The sequence below is a fragment of the Lolium rigidum genome, chromosome 4 (genome assembly GCF_022539505.1).
Source record: "Lolium rigidum isolate FL_2022 chromosome 4, APGP_CSIRO_Lrig_0.1, whole genome shotgun sequence".
Classification (NCBI taxonomy): Eukaryota; Viridiplantae; Streptophyta; class Magnoliopsida; order Poales; family Poaceae; genus Lolium; species Lolium rigidum.
The window spans coordinates 165,827,360-165,851,041 of NC_061511.1; the positions used below are offsets into that span (position 1 = coordinate 165,827,360).

Genomic DNA, 23,682 nt, shown 5'->3' on the forward strand with positions numbered 1-23,682 from the left:
TCCCCTCTCCTCTCCTCTCCCCAGTGTGCGGTGGTGGACTGACTGGTGCCTGGCTCGCGACTGGCGTGGTGCTTCGCGCAGCCAAACCAAACCACAAAGCTACAAAACCTCACTCCATCCCGCCCGCCCATCGCCCCCTCCGCCGCCCTCGCCTCGCCGCGCCGCCGACCGCCGTCTCCCTCCCACGCGCCGCGCGGCTGTCGGTAGGGTTCGGTTCCGGCGCCGGCCGCCGGGGTATGAGCAGCAGCCGCCGCCCTGCAGGATCTAGGGTTCCGCTCACGGATGGCGGGTGCTAGAAGCTCCAGCGACCTCCCATCGGTACCTCCCCTCACCCTCTCCTCCCCTTCCATTTCCCGCGCGCCGCGCCGTGTCCGCGTCGGGAATTTGCTCCAGTAGCCGCCTGCCCTGCGCGAGCTAGGGTTTTGGCCGCCGCTTGAAATGGATGGGACGCTTCGTGTTTTGGATGCTGCTTTTGACCTGCGGCCTGGTTTCAAGTTCGTGGGCAGCGTTTCGGAATTAGGGTTTTCGAGCTTTTGGAGTAGCGTCCACTGGCAGTCCGTTAAGTGTTGGATAATGGCTGTGTCAGGAATCCTGGAACCTGGTTTGCATCAACCAAGCTGTCTCGAACTCACTAGTGATATGATTCTAGGCTAAGCTTCTGTGGTCTCCTACAGTTCCTGTCAAGCAAAATTACTTTACCCCGTAATCTTAGGCCACCCATCCAAACAATATGTATGAACTACATCATGTGTAAACTGTAAAACCGGATATTGCCACCAAACGCTTAGCTTCACCCGAAATTTTCCTTCTCAGACTCTGCTTACGCACGTTGACAACCTGTTGGAACTTCCATCTCTGCACATTCTAAACAAATCTGCCCATCTTGCAGGCAAACACCCATGGATTATGATGATACCGATTTCCAGAGCCGAAGTTTCCAGCTAGCCGGCGAGGACAGCAGCAAATCCCCATCAGGTCTGCGGCCATTCGCACTGCCGAAGCTTGACATCGACGACCAACTCAGGTTCGATAATTTGACGGACTCCGAGGGGTTTTTCAGCGTGGGAGGGCACGATAACAGCTGGATCGACGTGCTGTCCACCGGAAGCGCCGTTGATTTCAGCTCTAGCGCGGCTGAGTCCTGCTCCATATCCAGGACCAACTATGTCTGGTCGGACGCGACATCCACTGAGTGCGTGGAGATGTTGCTGAAGTCGGTCGGGGAAAATGAGATGATGGGTAACATGGATGGTAGTGCACATCGGCAGCCAAGTGGTGGTATGGATAGTCAGATCGATCCATCCAAGACGCAGCCTAAGTCAAGCAACTCCCCACCAGATAGCACTGTAGGGCCAGCCGTAAATGACCAGTCTCAGGGTGCTCATTCAGAAGAACCTTCGGCGAATCAACCTCAGTTTGTAGATGTTGCACGGTCCTCGATGGATGAGAAAGCTGAACGTGCTGCAGGTTCAGCTTTATCAGGTAGGACGTCAAGCTATATGCTGGACCCTATTCCTGAGAAGCGCATTGCGAGCGAGAACTTGTCTTCTGCTTCCAAAAGCGTACCAGAAAGCTGTCCAGCTGTTGCCAATTACTTTGAGGTGGTTCACGATGGTGCTTCTTTGGACAATCTCAACGTACACTCAGCTGGAGTAGATTCCAGGACGCTCAACAGCGAGCCCTTCTCTGAGTTGGCTCCAATTCAGAACATATACTCTACTGGTTCATATCGCTTTGACCAAGACAACCATATGCATGCGAATAAACTTGCTGGAGGAGTGCATGAATTGCAAAAATTGACAGAAAGTTCGGACGGGTTATTGGAGGCCATCACCAATCCAGTTAAGATGCTGCAAAGGAGTGATGGCACTAGCAAGAGTGTCAGTGCCTCGCATCAACCATCTTTTTCACAAGTGGAACATGCAGCAGAAGGCCTTGAAAGTTCAGTTGACACAAGCAGCAAGCTTGCCATTGAGAAGTTTGGTATTGGCGAAGAACCCAGTTCTGCTAAATCTAGTCAGTACCATCCAGATTTCAAAGATTCTAGTCCTCATCCAGTTACTCCCCTGTCAACCAAAAGTAGTGAGTTGATTCAGTCTCCTAATGGAGAACAGCTTGCTCATGTCACTGGAGTTACAAAAAGTGATGGGGTGGATGATACAGATATTAACGTCTCAAAGCATGGACCTGAGCAGCATCAAGAACCTGCCAATCTAAAAAATGTTGTTATAGGTGATACAAATATGAGCACTGGTGACGACTCAAAACGTGGAGTGCTAGAGCAGCGTCAAGATTCTGCTGATAATCTAAACAGTGTTGCTATGGAAGAAAAAACAATTATGGAGGAAATCTCAGCTATTTCAGAGAAGTCTGAATACTCGGTACAATCTAGTGATGATGGAAATGATAGAGATCTTACTGGTACATCAAAAGATGGGTTTAACTTGTCGGGCAACGCAGCACCTGACAATATTTCAGCTGGTTTAATTCACAAAAAGAACCTAAACATTTCATCAGTAAATCAGGAGGGGCCAGTGAAGGAAGATCATACGCCTGCTTTAGAAGATGAGTCTGGGAACCAGCATTTGGTATCACCTAACTCTGGGTCTCAAGAGAAAAATATGGCACCATTGAGCATTTTAAGCAGCAATATCGTTTCTACCACTGTTGCTGATACACACAATGCAACAATGGATAAACTTGACTGTTCAGGAGGTGTTCCATCCGACCGTTCTCCTGCTGGTGTACTCGATGAAAATACTTTGACGGTCTCCTCAATAAATCACGTGGAGTCGTTTGAGGAAGGTGCTAATTCTTCAGAAGTTGGAGGCCACAATGTAACATCTGTTCCTGGGTCATGGGGAAAGAAGCCAGCAATGTCAGGGAACTCAAATGTCAATGCTGTTTCGAGCAGTCAAACTGATCCTGCTGCAAAAAAGACGCAATTCAACGAGCAGACTTCTTTGGGTAGTTTGACCACGAGTCAGACTCAGGATAAATCAGGTGACTTTGTTTGTTTCCTCCCATAATTTCATCCTGGTTGAGAGTATCTATTAGCAATGTGTGTTTCATTGGAGCAGGTTTTCTCTTAAAACTGACAATGCTAGGATTCGTTCAGGTGATCATCCAGATGCTCAGAAACAGAAATGCCAGGCCGACAGGCCTTCAGCACACTCGGACCACCAAGAAGTTTCTTATCCACAAAATTGCCAGATTGATGGACCTTCCGTACAACCTGAGCATCGCGGAAATTTGTCCACACCACCCTCGAGTATCTCATCTGACAAGGCTGCAAAAGCAATCATAGAAACTCCTTTAAATGAGAAGGATGATATGAGTGTGCATATAAAAGGTTAGTGTGTGCTACCAGTTTTCCTCCATAAGAGGGATGTGTGACCACTTTTTAGAAGAAACAATATTTCTACAAAGCAAATATTTCTGACAGCTCTTATGCACTTAGCCCTTTAGTCGATTAGTAACCCCTTTTTCCCCTTCCATACATTTGTCATGCTAACATAGACAGCCAAACTCTGCAAATTCAACTTCTTGCTCCAAACAAGTTCCAGATCTATAATATATTTCTAGAAGGTATAGAATGTTGAAGCATTGTTTAAATTCAAGCCTTGCACTCAGTTTTGGCACTCTTTTACAAATTCGAGCCTCACTATATGTGATTCTGTCAACTTAATTATTTCCATTCTGTTACGAGAAGTATGCTGTTAAGTTGTTAACCGTGCTAACGCAATCAGCCCAAGCGGACCTGAAGTGACATATTCTTTTGGCTACAGATATCGATGGAAGCTGTAATGATTCTACATGTGGGTCCCCTACAGTGATTAGTTGCACTGAACCCTGTCTCCAGGAAGGTAGACAGGAGGGTAGTGCTGTGATTAGTCACACCCTAACTGAACAATCCGATGATAAAAAAGATCCTGTGGCCTCAGCTGATGCCTCCCAGAGCTCCAAAGAATGTTCTGCCAAAAATATACAACCTACTCTCAGTTCTGAGGCAAATACAGCAGGTGATGATAGAAGTTTCTCGTTTGAGGTTGGAGATCCACCAAAAGTATCTGAAAAAGCTCATTGTCCTGCTTGGAGCCCTTTTCCCATATCTAAGTCTGCTCAAAATACCAAGGTCTCTCTCTCTCTCTCTCCCTGTGTGCATGAGTTTGAACCTTAAATACACATCAGACTTGCATGAGCTAGCTGAGATATTGGCACGGTTTATTATATTGTAATTTGTTTACTCTGTCCTAATTTTAGGCCACCACAGAAAACTCTAAACCTGGAAGCCCTGGAAATGCACCGAGGCAAAACACTGAAGAGAGTAAGAAAACATCTGTTCTGGAGACTGGCAAAGAGAAACAATCTGGGACAAAAGTAGTTCAAAGTGGTGGAGTGCTCTCTGTCAGCTCCCATACCGGTGATAGTACTAAAACTAAAAGTGCAACACTAGAGCAGGAGCAGCCACAACAGCATTCAACGTCTGCAAGCAGTGGTAGGCAAACCTTCTATATTTCAAATAGTCCAGATATCTATATTACCTGTCCTGAATACATCAGCTTCTTGCAGCTGTAGCACACCAACCTTTCACAGATTTACAACATGTGCAGCTACGTGCTCAGATATTTGTTTATGGAGCTCTTATGTGAGTTCGAACTCTCTTACACTTACATTGTTTACTTGTTTAGTTATAAGTGTACATATTATGGAAATTAATTTCTTTCTGCAGTCAAGGAATACCACCAGCAGAGGCCTACATGGTGTCAGCTTTTGGAGAGTCTGGTGCGTGTTGTTTCATTGCTGAAAGTGTTGTACGGAGTACTATTTTTTTTGCGAGATTCTTCCCTTGTTTGTCCTGTCTTATAATTTTGGCATTAACGAACAGTAGGTGGTGGCAATTGTGCATGGGAGGCAGTTTGGCGGGCTGCTGTTGAGAGATTTCAGAATCAAAAATCACCTTTAGCTGGTTTGGAAACTCCTACAAGCTCACATATAGGTAATATGTGATATGATGATTGCACTACTATGATATAATTATAATTACATGCTTCTTAATTGCAGTAAATGAGTTTGCAGGCAATCGCGTGGCTGAAAAAGCCAGTAAGGGTGCAGCGGGCAAAACTGAACCAGATGGCAGAAAAGGTGGCAAAATTGTATTGCCGGCATATACTGCTGTACCGTTGCACTCACCAACTTTCAGTATGTCACCTCTTGCTAGTTCTGCGCTGAATCTACAACGAAGTTCCCATCTGGATTTTAGCCAGGCTGTATCACCAGTATTCACATATAACTCACAGACGAGGCAACCTACTTCTGCTGCTACATCGTGGTTTCCTCAGGGTCCACGTGCTGCACCTTGGCTAGTTCCACCACAAAATTTAATATTCGATTCATCAATGCAACCAACTGCCACTTCAAGTGAATCTGCAAAGGGACCTTGTAAAAACATATCCATTTCAGAAGCTATGCCCTTAGCAGTTGTACATGAAGAGAAACAGAAGGCACCGGCTAGTACTAAGCGTAACAGAGGTGGGGCTGCATCACAAAAGCCAAGAAAAAGAAAGAAAGCTTCAGAAAGTCCAGAACAGCAACCTGACATTGCTTCCTCTCAACTCAAAACAGACCTTGCAGCTGTTACTCCTGCCACTAAGCACGTACCAGGCTTCACCTTATCTACTCCTTCTCCAAGTAATGTTCTGGGCAGCGGGCTTATTCCTAATGCAAGTTTGATCACCTCTGTGCCTAACTACCTGGGTGGTAAGAGTGTTGACCGCAGAATAATCTTTTCAGAACAGATCAGTGGTGCAGTAGAGCAATGTATGGACCAAGACAAATGTGCAAGTATGTACTCTATGGAGGCACTTAGGGTCAGTGAAGGTGTATGGAGCCAATTATCCACAAACTCAATGGGGAAATTACCTGCAGACGTAGAACAAAAGCTTACTTCAGCTGCTGCTGCTGCTTCTGCTGCAGTTTCTGTTGCGAAGGTTGCTGCAGAAGCTGCTAAGATGGCGACAACAGCTGCATTGCAGGCGAAAATGATGGCAGAAGAAGCCCTTGGCTCTTCAAAATATTTTAATTCCTTGCAGAAGCGTGACGCTGGCGAAGTTGATGTCAATAACAATCTATCCAGTATGTTAAGTTTCACGCCCAAATCGTCTTGGAAAACAAAAGACAGCACTCATGCCCCAGGCTCCACCATTTCGGTGGCACGAGAGGTTGCTAGAAAGAGGGTTGAAGAGGCATCTGCAGCTACAAAACGTGCAGAAAACTTAGATGCCATACTTAAAGCTGCAGAGCTTGCAGCAGAGGCTGTATTCAAAGCAGGAAGCATCATTGGAATGGGTGAGCCTCTGCCTTTTACTTTAGGTGAGCTATTGGAAGCTGGTCCTGATGGCTACTGGAAGTCCGATAGAGTGAAGAATAAAAAGGCTGAGAACACCATTGATAACGTGGTAATAGAAGAATTGGAGCTGCCTTCTGGTATTAATAAATCTGGCAGAAAGCGTGGTAATAAATCTAAATATGACCAGAAATTGGAGCCATCTTCTAGTGTCAAAGAATTGCAGCCCGATGGGATGCACTCAGGTAAAACTACAAGTATCTTTTTGTATGTTTTGATCGATGTTCAGTAGCTGATTTTTATTTTGCTTGGCTCGTGTAGGAAATGGGGTTGAAGAAAATCTATCTGCTGCCCCATTCAATGTCATCACAAATGATACAGCACCAAGCATAATCTGGAATGGTATTGGAAAGGAATCTCTTGTTGAGGTCAGTTGATTCTTTTTGCCTGGATATGTTTCCCCCTTTCTACATGAATATCAATACACAACTTCGTCTGTTTACTTTAAGTGACATATTGGTAGAAATCCATAAAAAGGTAATATTAAGTACTCTTATATGACCCATTTATTGATACATTTCATGGGACCAAGCTTTACATTTTTGTGTGTATCAGCAGCTAAAGTTTAAATCTGGAAAGTTTAATTACGCACATTGAAATGATTGTAATGGGACAGTAGTATGTTTGTTTGTCACCCTTACAGTATCTTATCTGATCTGATCTGCCACAAGATTACAACCTGATCTGTCACATGATAAGAAGCTTGTCTAATATTACTCCATTTTTTTTCAGGTTTTAGCTGATGTGGGCGGGTCTGGGGCGGCTTGGTTTTCTGCTAAAGTCCTTGATATAAACGAACATAGTGCGTTCATCAGCTATGAGGTCCACAGTGGAGGTTGGTACCAATTTCTTCAATTGATATGTGCACTTTCATAGGTGCCTCGTTTTCCATAACGGATGCATTCTATCCACTCTTTTGTTATCCTCAGGCTACACTGAAGTGTTGGGCTTTATGCTAATCAGGCTCTGTGATTAACTGATCATTTTTAGGACCTGGTCTTTGCAAAGAATGGGTGTCACTGAAGCAGGAGGGGGAGAAGGCACCTCAAATACGCCTTGCCCATCCTGCTACTATGTCTAAATTAAAAGGTACTCGAAAGCGCCACAGGGACACCGCAGGAAATTATTCTTGGGCTATTGGTGATCACGTGGATGCATGGATCAAAAATAGGTATGGCATTCAGTCTTCTTAAGTCTTAACTTTGCTTTTTTTCCATGGAAAAGGACAATAAGATATAGCTGCGGACAGCGCAATATGTTGTAGATTTTCATATCCACCTGTGGTCTTTATGCTCAATACTGCGGTGGGTATCCCTGTTTCAGTATTTTTGTTTGGAAGGCTGCACAGAATCAGTATGTCATACATACAAGTAAAAAATGAGTTTTAGAAACAACTCTACAACTGTCTTCTTTCTTGCTACAGCGTCATTCCTATGGTAACAGTGTTCTGAGTGTGATAGTAGTGTTCTATTTTATACCACTTAATGATCTGAAGCTTGTTTCTCCACAGTTGGCGAGAGGGTATTATTTCTCAGAACTGCGAATCTGGTGAAACAAAGTTTGTTGTGCAATTTCCAGGTAACATTAGCACCTCTATATATGTATATGCTCGCTGTATGGTATTCTTATTGTAACCTGTTTGCACGGTGAGTTTTGTTGTTGAGTGTATATTTCAAGTTAGTACTAATTCAATCTCAAAGTTTGTATATGACAATCAATGCTTCCAGTTAGACAAAGTATTGAGTATGCCGCCCACATTTGAACTGAAATTGACATCATTAACATTTGATGGGACATAATTGGTTATTGCACTTACTTTTTTTTGCTTAGATTTCTAGTTTGACCTGTGAATTTTTATTTATGTAACGACAAAGTTCTTCAATAGATGATTCTTTAACGTCTTGTCTTAATCATGTATTTGCAGTTGGTGATTCTGTAGTCGTTGATGCTTGGACTCTTCGTCCATCACTTGTTTGGAAGGATGGCGAATGGACAGAGTGGTCCCGTGCACGAGATAGGAAAGACAAATCTTATAAGGTTCCTTCCTATTTTCTGGACATGTTACTCCCTCCGTTGCAAATCTAAGGTGTACTTTAAACTGCCCAAATTTGAGCTTTGACCAAAATTTAATCGATAATACTTACGTTTATTTGCACATTTGATACTATTGGAATCGTCTTCAAAAGCACTTTTGATTATGATCTTGTAATTAGGGGTGGGCAAAACTGACACCGTTTGAAACCAGTTAATGTGACTAGTTCATTTATTTTCACTCATCGAATCTTAATTCCAGTTTAGTATAAAATAATGAACTAAGCTGAAACCGGCGAAACCGTGAAACTGATTTTACCCACACGTACTTGTAACCACTAACAAAATGTTCTACCAAAAGTTACAGTCAAAGCTCATATTTGTACAGTTCAAATGCACATTACAATATCTATCGAATGTGCTAAATATTACTTCTGCAGTCATGTTGAATAGCAATGTTTTGTGGACAGGGTGATTCTCCTTATGAAAAACGCCAACGGACAGCAGTGAATGACCATGTGCCTATCGTTGGAGAGGCACAAGGCCCTTCGAAAGACAAGATGCCCATCATTGGAGAAGCACAGGGCCCTTATAAAGACAAGATCACTAATGCCGGAACAAAGCTAAGGGAGCCAAAACCACTGGGTTTATCTGATAGGGACATGATTTTCAACATCGGAAAAAGTGCAGCTGAGAGTAAAACTACCAGGCGGCCTGGACTGCAAAAGGAAGGCTCAAAGGTCTTCGGTGTCCCAAAACCTGGAAAGATGAAGAAGTTTATGGATGTAAGCAAACAGATTTCTGAGGGTAGTACATCAACAAGATTTCCAAAACAATCAGTACCACAGCTGCGAAGACCACGGGAAAGTACCCTAAAACTCGACCAGAGAGCAAAGAGGGTAGGTGACATGCGACCCAGAGGGCTCAAATCTGCGAAGTCTCAGAATGTCCCAGGCTCTAGTGCTGTTGAAAGCAGTTTTGCTTTTGCGGCTAACGCGGCAAGCTCTTCCAACCTTGTCAACCCTACTGTCAACCTTATACCTGAAGATGCTTCTGTTCCTACACCAAGTGTCCCTAGTACCAAGAAGAGGCCAGCCACTATGGATCGAGCTACAAGGAAATATGTTCCTTCTATGGATAATAACTTGAACAGGAAAACATCTGAAATTCCAGCCCAGGCTAGCTCTGACTCTGCTGAACCCCGACGGTCGAACCGCAAAATTCAACCAACCTCACGGGTACAGGAACTATCCATTCTGCTACTGAATATTGATAGTTTTTGTTGCGGCAACTGTATAGACTGTTGGGGCATAATTTGGCACCTTTCAGTTTCATTGTAGTCTTCAGTATTGATGTGCTACAACTTACTTTATGGAGCTTGTTGCTGTATATGTGCTAACTTGGTTTTGCTACACAGTTGCTTGAGGGCATGCAGAGTTCCCTTATACTCTCCAAAGTTACTGGCGAAAAAGTCCCTAGGACTAATTTCAGGAGTGCTACTTCTGCCTCAAGAGGTAACGCTTCTATTCTTGGTGGTTTGGAGATTTAATTTATTGATGTCATTCCTGATGCCATGATGGTCAATCTATTTTGTGAACTGTTTGGAAACAGGGAGAGCTCATGGCTGACAACTCCGGTGTCTGTACATAATGGGTGGCTTGCTGAGTATGGAAGCAAAATGATAGGATTGGAGTGTTGCTGTGTTGGGATGTACTATAAACTAGCTTAAGTTAGTGTATTATCTCTATATTTTTTTTATTGTACTTGACAGTATCATTGTGTCTTAGGGTTAGCCATTAATCTCCCCAAAACCTCCGTCACTGTGTAGATACAGTGCGAAGGGAAAAAACGGGTCTGGTTTTTAATCATCAACAGTCATGAGGTATGTATGTGAGGGTGGTATCTTACCTTCTCTTTAGTGCCAGCCCCATGTTGGAATGATCGACTGGTTACTTGCTTCCGGTGTAAGTGAATGCTTTGACCTTGATGTGTGATTGGCAATCCGTTGTCGTGGCTGTTGCACTGTCGTTGATGCATTGTATAGGGATGTGTTTGCCGAAAGCAATGAATCGTGAAGCAAGCAGCAACTCTGATTTGTAGGCCGACTTCCTGTTACCGATTTGCGATGACATAGAAATAGGTTGCTCTCTACTGTGAGCTGTGTCATCCTTACACATAAATGCCAGCGTTGACTTTCTATATTATTCGCTTGTTTAAATTGTCTCAATACATACATCTCAACTAGTATTGCTCATAGTTTTAGCCATCCATCATTAGCGAGCTAGTTTGACCAAAGGAAGCATGGCTGAAGCCTTTGATGAAATCAAGGTGGCGTTCGTCTGCCTTGAAGAGAGCGTGCAGGCCGTGGCAGCAACCATCCACGACTCCGGTGAGGTACCCGAAAGGTACATCAGGCCGGAGATCGATGCCGATCCCGTCATCGCCGACGCCGGGAGTTATACTCTGCCGACGATCGACATGTCAAGGCTGATCAACCCCGAGTTCTCCCAGGAGGAGCTGGCTAAGCTCGGATCCGCCTGTGAGCACTGGGGATTCTTCCAGGTCTGTGTTCAACTGTTCATAGTCGCTGGAGCATAGCGATTCACTTCTTCTTCTCTCTCTCTGCAATATTTTGCCACGATTCACACCATATTGGGCAGCGGAAAACTCGTTAGAATCGTGCAAGTTTCTTTCCCTGCAGCTTGTGAACCATGGAGTGGACCAAGTGCTGTCGCAACAGATCAAGGCCGACGTCTCGGAGTTCTTCAGCCTTCCTCTGGAGGAGAAGTCAGCCGTGGCGATACCGCCCAACGGTATGCAGGGCTTCGGCCACCACTTCGTCTTCTCCAAGGAGCAGAAGCTCGACTGGGTTGACCTGCTGTTCCTCGCCACTAGGCCCGTCGAGGAACGGAGCCTGGATTTCTGGCCTAAGAAGCCCTGTACCTTCAGGTGAAATGATTTTCTGTTTCGCCAATTAGGTGATGTACGTTGCTCAAGGTCATTTCACCTGATCATAGTGGAGTAGTAATATTTTTTTGCACGTACGGAAGTGACAATTGGATGCTAACGTTTCTTCACCTAGATTGATAGGCTATTTTTTCAATTTGATGCAAAAGACTTCATCATAGTCCGAATTCGTGCTTGGCTTTGACGGAGTCAAAGTGTCAAACATCTGACCCTCTGTTTGCTCATCCTAGGGAGACGCTTCACAAGTACACAACGGAGCTGGCAAATGTAACTGAGCTACTGTTCAGGTTCATGGCAGAGGACCTGGGAGTTGACCATGAGGCACTCCTGGGCACCTTCAAGGGGCTGCCCCAGTCCGTGAGAATCAACTACTACCCTCCCTGCCGTCAAGCCGACAAGGTGCTAGGCCTATCACCTCACACGGACGGTATCGGCATGACATTGCTCCTCCATGTAAATGATGTGCAAGGACTGCAGATCAGGAAGGATGGGGAATGGTTCTCCGTGCAGGCCCTGCCTGGAGCTCTCGTCGTCAACATCGGCGACGTTCTCGAGGTATGTGCCTAGTTAGGATCTGGTCTGTTCTCGAGAAAACTGGCTAAGCTTCAAGAAACTGCAAATACTATTTACTGTTATGACAGCAGCCCGGAATAGTAAACACTGAAAAGAAATGTAACAATTTTCAGCAAAAGGAGAAAGAAAAGGAACTAGAGCCCAGGGTGACCAGAATTTCTTATAAACAAGATGATGCAATCGAAATGAACCAGTTCACTACTCTAAATCTGACTGAGTAATTGTTATTGTTTTCCAACAGATAATCACCAATGGGAAGTACAAGAGCATCGAGCACCAGGCGGTGATAAACCCTGAAAAGGAAAGGATCACGATTGCAGCGTTCCACAGCGTGCACCTTCCCTGCACAATCGGCCCGCTTCAGGAGCTAGGCGATCCACGATACAAGGCGATAGACGGTTTTGAGTACACAAAGGGATACTTCGCTGCAAAGCTGGAAGGGAGGAGGTACCTGGAGAGCTTGAAGCTATAGTTATATGATCAGAGTAGTGATTGTATTTTAGTGAACTTTTCTGCTCGCAGGTTGCTGATAGTGTTTGTGCTTTCCTTTGTCTCATGTCTTTGTTTTGGCGAATTATTTTGTCTCATATATTTTGCTTTCAGATGGATGTTCTGTGTAATTCTCTCATAGCATGGATTTCTGACAATTTTTATGAACAATATATTTTGTGAATTTTTTGTTTTACATATATGGTGTCTGCAGATGAGCAACATTTCATGAACCAACTTTTTTTATCTCCCCCCAAAACGTGCTCGCAGATTACTGAAATTTCATGAACCAACTTTTTATCTCCCCCCAAAACATGCTCGCAGATTTTTATGGTGTGTGTTTCATTGACACGAGAAGCGATATGTACCATCCGTCAGGTGAAAAGATGGAAACAATGGTGATCGACAGTATGATGGACCAAGTACAGAGGAATACTCACTCAGAGATAGCAACATAGAAATCTCCATGAAATTTAAAAAATGGTTACACTCATTTCGAAGTCCCATCGCAAAATTGATGTACCAAACACTTGAAAAAAACTCATGTCAGCAGAACAAGTATGCGATGATCACTCCAAAGAGGCTAATTGAACTAGCAAACAAGTGTCAAGTGGCAGCATTTTCACCACATCCTCCCCTTGCACATTTATCAGCAGCTCAATCTTGGTCATTTTCTTGTAGCCACTGAAGTCATCAAGTCGGTGCCTATCCTCAAGATGTGCTTTCTCCCAGTTGTCAATTCTGCATCTAGAGTAGTGAGTTTGCTCTTAAGAGACTTCTTCTCATCCTCAATAGAAAGTAAAAAAGCTTCTATCTCCCCTACTTTGGCCTTATCACCATTAATCAAAGCTTCTTTGTATGTTTGCAACACTGTTACTACAGATAAAGTTTCCTGTGTGTCCACAGCCCACAGGACCATCATCCTCAACGCTGTCTCCAGTAACGTTGGTTGCTGACTCCTGAGACATAAAAGTATTTCACAGCAGGTGAGGATTCAGTTGAGTTTATATGGATCCAGATTGTGCAAGGCTATAGATTACAGTATCAGGACGGATTTATATATTATTAACAGAAGGAATGAAAGTAAAATAAGATACTGTCACACCAAATCCATCTCATAGTTGTTAGCATTACAAAGTATTTGCTAGACAGCAGTTTACTTGAGAGTGCAGAGAAAATTTAAGCCACTTCAGGTCAATTTTTTTAAACCACAAATATTGTCAATGCAGCACCTCATATCCATGTGCTATCATGTAATCTGCAGAGACCCTCATGATAAAATATTAAATACTGTATCCTTGTACTAATATACAGTCTGGAAATGAATTCGTGTACTATGCCATGCGGAAACCAGACATGTTAACCGTATGCTACAAAATTAAATACTGCGTCCTTGTAGGAAACTCAATGAATGTTCACCAGAATAATGAAATTTGAAGATTCGATAGATGTGATTTTGAAAACAATACAGTCACCCAAATGCTCTCAAGGAACTTACTAGAAAAATTGTTTACCACCATCTTCAAGTCAGGGCTCACCTTGTTACATACCGAAGAAGAAGATGTCCATGCCATGATCTAAGGATGGAATGGTGTCATGGTGACTGTGGTGTGTCATATACTCATATGTATCCAGAAAGAGTTTTTTAAGCGCCACTGTTTCTAGGCAGAAGGATAGGAACCAATGCAGAGAAACAGTGTTTTCATAGTAACTAAACAGGTACACAACGCCGTCGATAACTGCCTCAGTGGTCATTACGATATGATCCCCTGATGAACTAGTGACCTCAGTAATTGTGTGCAAGGGGAACCTCTTGTCCATCCATCTCTCTACGCCCTCAGCGTCGGCTCTCCAAAACCAAACAATTCCTTTTCATTGGACTCAGCTCCACAAACAATACACATATTGCCAACCTTGGTCTCACCAAGCATAAAACGTGTGGAGTCTTCCTTTTTTTATATGAATGGCGGCAAATCCATTTGAGAGAATTGCAGTGTGGCAGCGTTGAGCACTGTTGGGTATCCTCCTCACATGGGCTATGAGGAGATGGCCTTTTGAAACCTTTTACATGACCCAAACAAGTGCAAAAGCACATTACCCATGTGGGTTATGACTGAGGGTCATTTTAGACATTGCACATGAGGGAGGGAGAGGATAAGTTTCCCATCCAGCTACCGCTAGGTGGAGTGACGAAAATCCAGGATAGCCTCCAACAAGGGAAGGAGAAAAAAAACAGAGAAGGGAAAGAGATGAAGTTCAAGCAAGAAGCTAAATCAAGCGCAAGGCCTTGCCCACAAGGTTGTGAAGATTAGATCGACAACCTTGTCTCCTAATCCAGAAGATGAACTGACTTCTGGATTAGCGAACCGAGGAGAGCTAGAAATAGCTGACTAATGGGTGTTGTCGTAAGATGTGGCTCCGCCATCTTTCGTGAGATTGCTTCAATTAATCCTACCTCTTGTGCCCCGAATTTTGTTGTTGGCATCCAAGATCTGAGTGTATCTTGATGTATGCGATCCTCTAGTGCTCTCTAAAGAAGAACAAGTTATACCCCCATTTGATAACAGTGGAAGAAGATTTGTGTGGATTCCGTGGTTTTTCCTCTCAAGTTGAGAGGTTTTACACATAAAAAATAGATTGATGTCCTTTTGTGATGAAATGTTGCAGTTGTCCATTGAACTTTCTCCCTACCATAGACACCCTCTATGGTCAGGAGAGAGCTTCTTTATATTCCACCATGTTGCAAGATGTGGCAGAAGTTGGAGCCAATGTATGAGAGGAAGACAACTATAAACAAGGCATCAGTGCTCAGAAGACTTGCAAAGCTTGAGTACCGAGACGACAACCGTGTGATTGAACACTTGAATGTCTTCCAATGCCACATAAATCAACTTTCAATCATGGAAATCAACTCCGAGGATAAGGTGCAAGCACTATTGCTACTGAGTTCCATGCCTGACAGTTGGAACATGCTTGTTGTGCCAATTAGCAATTTAGATCTAGATGGGAATTTGACACTGGAGACGGTTAAGAATAGCATGATGAATAAAGAAGCCATAAAGAAGGAAAAAATATGATACCTCCTCATCTAATGTTTATGTGGCTGAATCCCACGGCAAGAATGATAACCGTGGATGTAGGCAATACAAAATTTAGCAAAGAAAAGACCAGAAATCAAGGGGGGGGGGGGGTCAAAGTCAAAATAGAGACTAGAAGTTGGTTGCTTTTACTGTGGCGGGCCAAATCACAGGAAGAGCGATGCGGGATACACAGAAGAGATCTTGCAGAAGGTAAACCTCCAAAAAAGAACGAGCAAAAGATCGAGAATGGTGCCACCATGATCGTCGAAGGTGAAGGACAAGATTATCTAGTAAGTGAATATGAAGAATGCTATAGCATTGTTCGTGACGATGCCATGAGGTGGGTTGTTTATTTAGGTGCGTCCTTCCACATTACATCACAGAAGGAGTATTTCACCTACTATACCAACGGTGTTACTAGCTAGGTGAGGATGGTAAATAGTGGCTCGTCGACTATTGTTGGCCGGCAAGGCTCTATATGTATTGAGACAAACACATGCTGCAGGTTGGTGCTCGATGATGTGAAGCATGTACCCTATATACGGTTGGATTTTTTAAATTAGTTGGCAAGCTTTCTGACATTGGCCATGGAAGTTACTTTGATGATAACAATGGAAGATCGACAAAGGATTTTTTTATTATGGCTCGAGGAAGTAACCAAGGTCATCTCTCTATGTGATTAAAACCAAACTATGCAATAATGTGCTGACCTTGCTGAGAATGAAACTTCGGTTGAGTCGTGACACCAGAGGCTTGGGCATATGAGTGAGAAAGGTATGTAGGATTTTGCTCACGTAGAGTTCCTCCCTAAGTTGAAAAGCATAACCTTGAAACCATGTGTCGGGGGAAAGACCCCAGGTATGGCAAAGGACTGGGAACAACCGGCTCAAGGCCGGCTGAGGAGCAGCCGACTGGAGCCGTGGCCGGCTGCCTTGCGAGCCGGCTAACTCCATGTCTACGCTGGTCTAGCCATAGCCGACTGCGCTGTGGATGGGCGGCTTCTACGTGCCATGTCCGGCTTGGTCTACTTCTCCCCGACCGGCTCCCGGCTGGTGAGCCTTGCAGGAGAAGGAACTGGAAAGGTGATCCGGGTGCAGAAGTCTACACTGATCTCATCTCCCGTAAAGTAAGGGGCACTGTGGAGCAACAGTGCCCCGTGCCTGACAGGCCATCGTGGCCTAGGCTGCGCCGTACGGCTACAGGGCTACCTAACCGACAGGGACACCTCCTCCACGACGCCTGGCACGTCATGTCGCGCTGACTTCGGCAAGAAGGATGGGCAAGCCACTACGGTGCTGACGTTGGCGCCTCGGGAAGGAGCGGCAAAGCCGGAGCCGGCGGAGTCAGCCAGTAGGTCATAGAGACTTCTATGTAAAGTTCCAGCGTCTATATAAGCTGGCCAACCCCTCCTACGCGCGGTGGACGATCGATCACTTCTCAATTCTACACTTAGCACCGCTCGGGGAAAGAGACCTTCGTCTACCTCTAGCCTCCCCTCGCAGCCGGATACAGCTCAAGGAGCACCATTGTACTGTGATATAGCTTATACACTCATAGCAGGAGTAGAGGTGTTACCTCCACAGGAGGGCCTCGAACCTGGGTACGTCGCCGTGTTTCTTGTGCTCATACCCGCATCCGGATACCACCGTAGACCATATTAGGAACCACTCTCTTTAGCCACCCTATGACATATGCCGTGACGATACCACGACACCATGTGAATATTGTTTTGCTAGCAAACAACATAGGTTTGCATTTTGTACCCGTCCTCCGCAGGATGCGGAGAATGGTCTTGACATTGTGCATAGTGTTGTTTGCTTCATGACCGAAAAATCCCAAGGTAGATCATTATACTTTGTGACACTCATTGATGACCGCTCTAGAAAGATATTTTTGTACGTGTTAAAAAAAGTGGTAGGTGCTCGACATCTTCAAGGAATTCCATTTCAAGGTTGAGAGATGAACTGCCAGAAAGTTGAAATGCGTCAGTTCAAACAATGGTGGTTAATATCGAGGTCACTTTGAGAGGTACTACATAAAGTTTAACGTCAGGTTTGAGAGGACTCCACCAAATACACCCCAACTTAACGGTTTTGCAGATAGAGTGACTAGGGCACTCACGGAGAGGGTCACATCTATATATTCTCTCTCATGCAAAGTTGCCTAATTTTTGGGCTGAAGCAACTAATCATGTTATGTATGTATGATACATGGAAAATGTATCCATGAACTTTGGTATATTTGATATGTTATGTGATATACATACATGCTATGTGAGGTTCCCTAGTTGTTTTACATTGATTTACATGATTCACAACAAAGTTTCCTTTTCATTGGTTTTTATAGGTGGGGTGTCAAGTGGGATCCCACCTAAGTCTCACTTGTAGTGCATTTTATTTTTTATAGTATAAATTTTAACAGTATAATTTAAACTAGAAAAATCAAAATACAATATAAATGAAATCTCACAGGGATCCACCTTGACACCCTCTTGAGACAGTTAGCGCGGTTTTCTGGTGCAGCGCGCGCAGGTTGCGATCGCATGGGTCGCCCGCATGAGAAGGATGGGAACGAATAATGATGGAAGATATTGTGGTCGAACACCTCGCACTAGACAAAGAGATCCACATTTGATCGTGACACGGCCGTGTCGCGTTGGCAAACAAATGTACAATCCTTTTATTGGGAGAAAACCACTCGCGATTAGTAGGATCGAAATGATTTGTTATGTCATTGTTTCCAGTCGTTTGAATCGATATGTGGGTACGCTGATGATACCTTTCTGCAACGAAGAAACTTCGCTCAATCGCTGATGGCGCAAAAGTAGCTTTCTTGCTAGGCTAGAGCAACTTCTCTTTCTAGTACGAACGTAGGCCACTCGTTACGACCAGGCATGGAAACGGCCGTGTCGTTTTCCAACTTGGCGTGTGCGCTGAAAGTGTTGAAAATGCCATTTGACAGGGGCATCCATTATGTAATCTCTCGTCTTTAGCCCTGACCATAGACGATGACCTCATTCAAAATCAACTAATCCATTAAGAAGCTTGTCAACTCTAATCATCGTCCTCTGTCATCAAGTTGCAAACCGTCCCGGTCGTTAACGTCTCCTGACAGAGAGAGGACGTGCCGAGTTCGGACCAGGCAATAGGCGTGTCCAAAACTGAAACGGTCGCAGCTAGCGCCTGCCTGCACTGCAGGTTCTAATTCTATCCGTGCGCCTATGATATTACGAGTCCGAGTGCGATCACTGCTCGGATTAGCTCCAATATATTCTCCGTCAATAAGCACCGGTGCGATCACGATGCAAGCTCGCGATATGCGTTTGAAATTTGAGGTCACGGCGCCTCGCAGCGGTTTCGGTCGTCGCGAGTGACGCAGAGCTCGGATTTTTCCTTGCAGCCCGTGGATTGCGTGGCGGCGAAGGGCACACGGGGAGACGACGAACGACGACGACGACGGAGAAGACGGAGTCAGCCGGTGGCCAACCAAAGGCACATCAGCCCCCTATCCGCACCGTTCTCCTCTGTCCTGTTTCGCGCGCGCGCGAGATTCTTTGCCGCGCGCGACCGGTAACGAGAATAACCACCAGCTGCGTACACCTCGGAATAACGGCCAGCGCGCCCCTGGCTCTGATGCTTCCATGTCGTGCGGCCGCGTGCCTGCTGCTCTTGCTGATCCTGTCCTGCGCCGGCCCTGCCGCCGCCGCGCGGCCGGCCCCGGCGCACGGCCGGCACGACGGCGCGGGGTGGCACGCGTTCAAGCGGCTGCAGGACGCGCGGCGGGGGAGCCACGTGACGGGGCTGCGCGAGCTGAAGCGGTACCTGGCCACGTTCGGGTACATGCCAGCCGGCACCGCCGGGGCGGAGCACGGCGGCGGGGAGCCGACGGACGCCTTCGACGAGCACCTCGAGGCCGCCGTGAAGCGGTACCAGTCGCGGCTCAGCCTGCCCGTCACCGGCAGCCTCGACGCCGCCACGCTCGACCAGATCATGTCCCCGCGCTGCGGCGTCGAGGACGACCACGACCACGGCGTGTCCGTCTCCCCGGACCACCACGGCGGCGCCGTGGTCAGCCGGTTCACCTTCTTCAAGGGCGAGCCGAGGTGGACGCAGCGGTCGGAACCGATCGTGCTATCCTACGCCGTGTCGCCCACGGCCACCGTCAGCTACCTGTCGCAAGACGACGTGCGGGCCGTGTTCCGGCGAGCCTTCGACCGGTGGGCGCTGGTGATCCCAGTCTCCTTCGTCGAGACGGACGACTACGACGCGGCCGACATCAAGGTGGGGTTCCACAAGGGCAACCACGGCGACGGCGTGCCGTTCGACGGGCCGCTCGGCGTGCTCGGCCACGCCTTCTCCCCCAAGAACGGGCGGCTCCACCTCGACGCTTCGGAGCAGTGGGCTTTGAGCTTTAGCGATGGAACGGAAACGTCAGAATCCATCGACCTGGAGTCAGTCGCGACGCATGAGATTGGTCATGTCCTTGGGCTTGGGCACTCAACGTCGCCGCACGCGGTCATGTACCCGAGCATCAAGCCGCTGCAGAAGAAGGCGGACCTCACCGTCGACGACGTCGAAGGCGTGCAGCAGCTCTATGGATCCAACCCGGACTTCAGGCTCAGCTCCCTCTACAACGAGCAAGACACCTCCATGGCACCGGAGAGGAGCAGTTGGGTCGCTTCCTCGGCTAGGCTACTAGTTGGTGCTGTCTCGATCATTCTTCTGACGCACTTGTAGATAGACTAGGACTTGTTTTTATAGGCAAAAGGGATAGATGAAGAAAACAATTTGGTAGCGTGATTATACACAACACAGAAGCGTTTATATTCTTGTAGAGATTGCTTTGCAAGGTCAAAAGGACGACACCATGATGTAACAACTGTATATAATATATTCAATCAAAAAGTGTAAATATACTGTTTTCTACACCAGGATTATGCCTTGACAGTGAAAACCTTTCGCTACACCAATGGCCATTGCATCACGTTTCTACTGTGACACTTCGGTCTCAAGTGACAAAACACTTTCAGCTCCAGCTTCTTTGTAGATAGACTAGGACATGTTTTTATAGGCAAAAGGATAACAGTTGGATAGGGTGATTCTACAGAAGGCAAGTGTTTCCACTCTTGTATACATTATTACTTTGCAAAGTCAAAAGGACGACAGTATGATGTAACTGTACATAATATATATTCATCAAAAAGTGTAACTACACTGTTTTCTACTTCAGGATTATGCTTAGTGACAGCTAAAACCTTTGCTACAAAGGACTACCATTGCATCACGTTTCTACTGTGACACCTCGGTCTGAAGTGACAAAACGCTCCAGCTCGTGACGCACTTGTAGATGGACTAGGACATGTTTTTATAGGCAAAATGATAGCAGTTGGATAGGATGATTCTACAGAAGGCAAGTGTTTCCACTCTTGTATGCATTGCTTTGCAAACTCAAAAGACAACAGCATGATGTAACTGTACATGATATATTCATCAAAAAAAGTGTAACTACAATGTTATCTACCTAAGGATTATGCTTATTCACAGTGAAAACATATTTTTGGCTACAGAGGATACCATTGCATCACGTTTCTAATGTGACACTTCAGTCTTAAGTGACAAAACGCTTTCAGCTCCAGCTTCTTTTGCTTCGTTGCTTCTCTCTGCGACAGCCTTTGACATTGCAAACATTTTCTTGACAGTGTTTGTTAAACATGTCCTGTGGTCGTCCATAGAGGCGTGAACGAACTCGTGGAAGTGATCTCTCAGTTCCGTGACAAACGAGGTGCTGCCAGAGTTCTTTTTTCGGCACGAAGTCGAGGCAGGCTTTACAGGAGCAGCAGACGGTTGGGAGCCTTCAGATTGTGTAACGCCAGACATCGTGGGAAACTGCATATGATGGACAGCCAAGTGAGCACAATGGACAAATTCTAGACTTCAATCAATCCATCATCTTGATATATTAACAGAAAACTATCAACAAATAATCATAAAGTATTTTTAAAAACTTATTTCGCATTTGGGTTTGTCAGAGTATATGATGTAACAAGAAATTCAATATTTTACAAGAGTCAATGGTAAAAATGGTTGACTATAATCCTAAGCATTACTTTACTTACAGTAATTCCAGCTTACAAGAAAATGAAAATAATGGATATATCATCAAATCAACAGGCACCATGATTGCAGTTTAAAAACTGTGAAGTGACAGGCAATAGAGCAACAAGCAATTGTCTGAACTAACTGTGAGTGAATGTTTTAAAAAAGAGTCATCATGTGTTTAAACTATGGTGGATTCAGAAAGGGTGCATCAGATCGTACAGTGACATGAATGTACACGATCCTATTTTCCTAATATACTGACAGAAGGTCCGAACTAGTTGTGTATACATGTTTTAGAGAAGAGCCATCAGGTGTTTAAACTAAGGTTGCTTCAGAAAGGGTAAATCAGATTGTACAGGGACATGAATATACACAGTCCTGATTTCCTAATATAGTGACAGACGGTCCCTATTGGTCACAATAAATGGTGGTACTTAAGCCCCAAAAATACCACTACATCAACTGAGGTGGAACATAGTGCTACAGCCAGAGGATACGTTTCTTATCAAGGATTCGAAGTTAAATGCACAGTCTGCAATCTAACAGTCTAGTCTGCTTATACAGGTTGGAGGATAAATGTTGCTAATTGCCTCACTATATAGCCTTTTACCCAAGATGTAAATTTAGATGAACATCGACTACTAGTTGCAATAAAAAAATGAAGGAAGTGAAGTGCAACTAATATATGCACATTTGGTTCCTAGAAACCTAACAAAACTTGTCACAAAACTAATATTTTAGCCTGTTCAAACAATTGTGTGAGTTGAGGTATCAAAGAAGGAAGCACATGAGAGTTATTCCATCAATAGACACAACAAAACAAATTAATGTAGGTGAGCTTACTGACCATTCACACAGATATTGCTGCCATGGTGGCTGCAGTGTGTAACTGGCTAATTAGCCACCGAGCCCAGAAAGGCTTGAAATCGAATTGACATAAATTTCGTAAATGGTTGTTCCACATAGAAAATTCCTGGTGATGAGTATATTTGGCAGTGGCAGATCAATCAGATGCGAACTAACCCAATATGGAGTCTACTGGATCAACACAAGGTTAGCGGCAGACAGTAGCATCTCCAATTCAACACAGGAACTGTTTAGCGCACAGCTATGCACAGTATAACCAACTATGTTGACTGCTTCAGTAACCTTATACACAGAATGTTAACTCCACAAACCATATCTTGCTGAACACCTAATAAACGTAGTACAAAACTATTTAAAAAAATAGCTTCTTTTGTGAGGGAACTGAAGTTATGACTTTTTTCGCGAGCAAATCATAGCTTTAGCTTGTTGATATCATCGTGTGAGTTGATGTATCGAAGGAGGAAGCACCTGGAATAGTCGTTCCTCCTTTTGACACAACAAATCGAGTTAATGTAGGTGAGCTTACTGACCATTCACACAGAGAACGCAGCCACGCGTGGTGGCCGCAGTGTGTGACTGGCTAATTAGCCACCGAGCGCGTGAACGCGCGTTTCAGACAAGAAATTACCGCTCACACGGCGAAAACTAGAGAACCCTAGGATTACGCAACGAGTTTTCGAAAGATAGAAGTTGGTGATCCACGATTGCGCGGAGTCACAAATTCAGGTTTACCGTCGCTGCGGGGGAGAAGGAGCGGAGAGGGAGCAGAGAGGCGTACCTCCGGCGGCGTGGGCGGAGACCGCGATCAAGACGGCGACCAGACGAGGAGGTTGAAGGAGATTACGGAGTAGTTCTTTGCGGATTGCGGCGGCGCTAGGGTTTGATTTATGGTGGTTGTCCTTGGTTTTAGGGTTCGTCGTAGATACATAGTGCGATTGTTTGGGCTGACAATGATCTGGGCCGGCCTGAATATGTGGGCTTTCATTATTGCGCCAATTTTTGTTTAAAGGCATCCAGGTCCATTACGTCTTGAATAGATAGTGCCGTTATTTGGGCCAACTAGCATCTGGGTCAGCGTGAGTTTTTCTTTTCCAGATTTTTTTATCGTAATCCACTGCTTTATTTAAACGGGATAGAGGTTACAGTCAGACTGAATCACGTTAGTCAAAAA

At 45.2% G+C, this 23,682-nt stretch overlaps 4 protein-coding genes across 7 annotated transcripts; 3 read left to right on the plus strand and 1 right to left on the minus strand.

Annotated features, from left to right (window-relative positions):
• Positions 1-202: 202 nt before the first annotated feature.
• On the plus strand, positions 203-10,424 carry LOC124706233. 4 transcript variants are annotated; one of them, XM_047237883.1, is made up of 17 exons: positions 203-318; positions 890-3,003; positions 3,119-3,352; positions 3,789-4,135; positions 4,264-4,498; positions 4,573-4,648; positions 4,733-4,785; positions 4,889-4,999; positions 5,065-6,591; positions 6,668-6,774; positions 7,139-7,241; positions 7,397-7,577; positions 7,917-7,984; positions 8,331-8,443; positions 8,908-9,675; positions 9,855-9,951; positions 10,049-10,424. In XM_047237883.1, exons 2-17 carry the CDS (start codon positions 900-902, stop codon positions 10,063-10,065), a joined length of 6,141 nt encoding a protein of 2,046 aa, XP_047093839.1. In that variant the 5' UTR covers positions 203-318; positions 890-899; the 3' UTR covers positions 10,066-10,424. The 4 variants fall into 4 exon arrangements, with proteins under 4 accessions (XP_047093839.1, XP_047093841.1, XP_047093840.1 ...); XM_047237885.1 differs by having other exon boundaries at positions 5,080-6,591; XM_047237884.1 differs by having other exon boundaries at positions 4,892-4,999.
• A 148-nt stretch (positions 10,425-10,572) lies between these two features.
• On the plus strand, positions 10,573-12,662 carry LOC124706235 (2-oxoglutarate-dependent dioxygenase 11-like). The gene is made up of 4 exons (XM_047237887.1): positions 10,573-10,999; positions 11,139-11,386; positions 11,635-11,959; positions 12,219-12,662. The coding sequence occupies exons 1-4, from the start codon at positions 10,739-10,741 to the stop codon at positions 12,447-12,449; spliced, it is 1,065 nt and encodes a 354-aa protein (XP_047093843.1). The 5' UTR covers positions 10,573-10,738; the 3' UTR covers positions 12,450-12,662.
• Positions 12,663-18,897: 6,235 nt separating this feature from the next.
• LOC124708849 (metalloendoproteinase 1-MMP-like) lies at positions 18,898-20,476 on the plus strand. The gene has a single exon (XM_047240493.1). It carries the CDS (start codon positions 19,179-19,181, stop codon positions 20,280-20,282), a length of 1,104 nt encoding a protein of 367 aa, XP_047096449.1. The 5' UTR covers positions 18,898-19,178; the 3' UTR covers positions 20,283-20,476.
• Positions 20,477-21,014: 538 nt separating this feature from the next.
• On the minus strand, positions 21,015-23,372 carry LOC124649341. Its single transcript, XM_047188991.1, has 2 exons — positions 23,290-23,372; positions 21,015-21,431 (listed from the first exon to the last, which is right to left on the minus strand). The coding sequence occupies exon 2, from the start codon at positions 21,420-21,422 to the stop codon at positions 21,135-21,137; it is 288 nt and encodes a 95-aa protein (XP_047044947.1). The 5' UTR covers positions 21,423-21,431; positions 23,290-23,372; the 3' UTR covers positions 21,015-21,134.
• Positions 23,373-23,682: the final 310 nt, after the last annotated feature.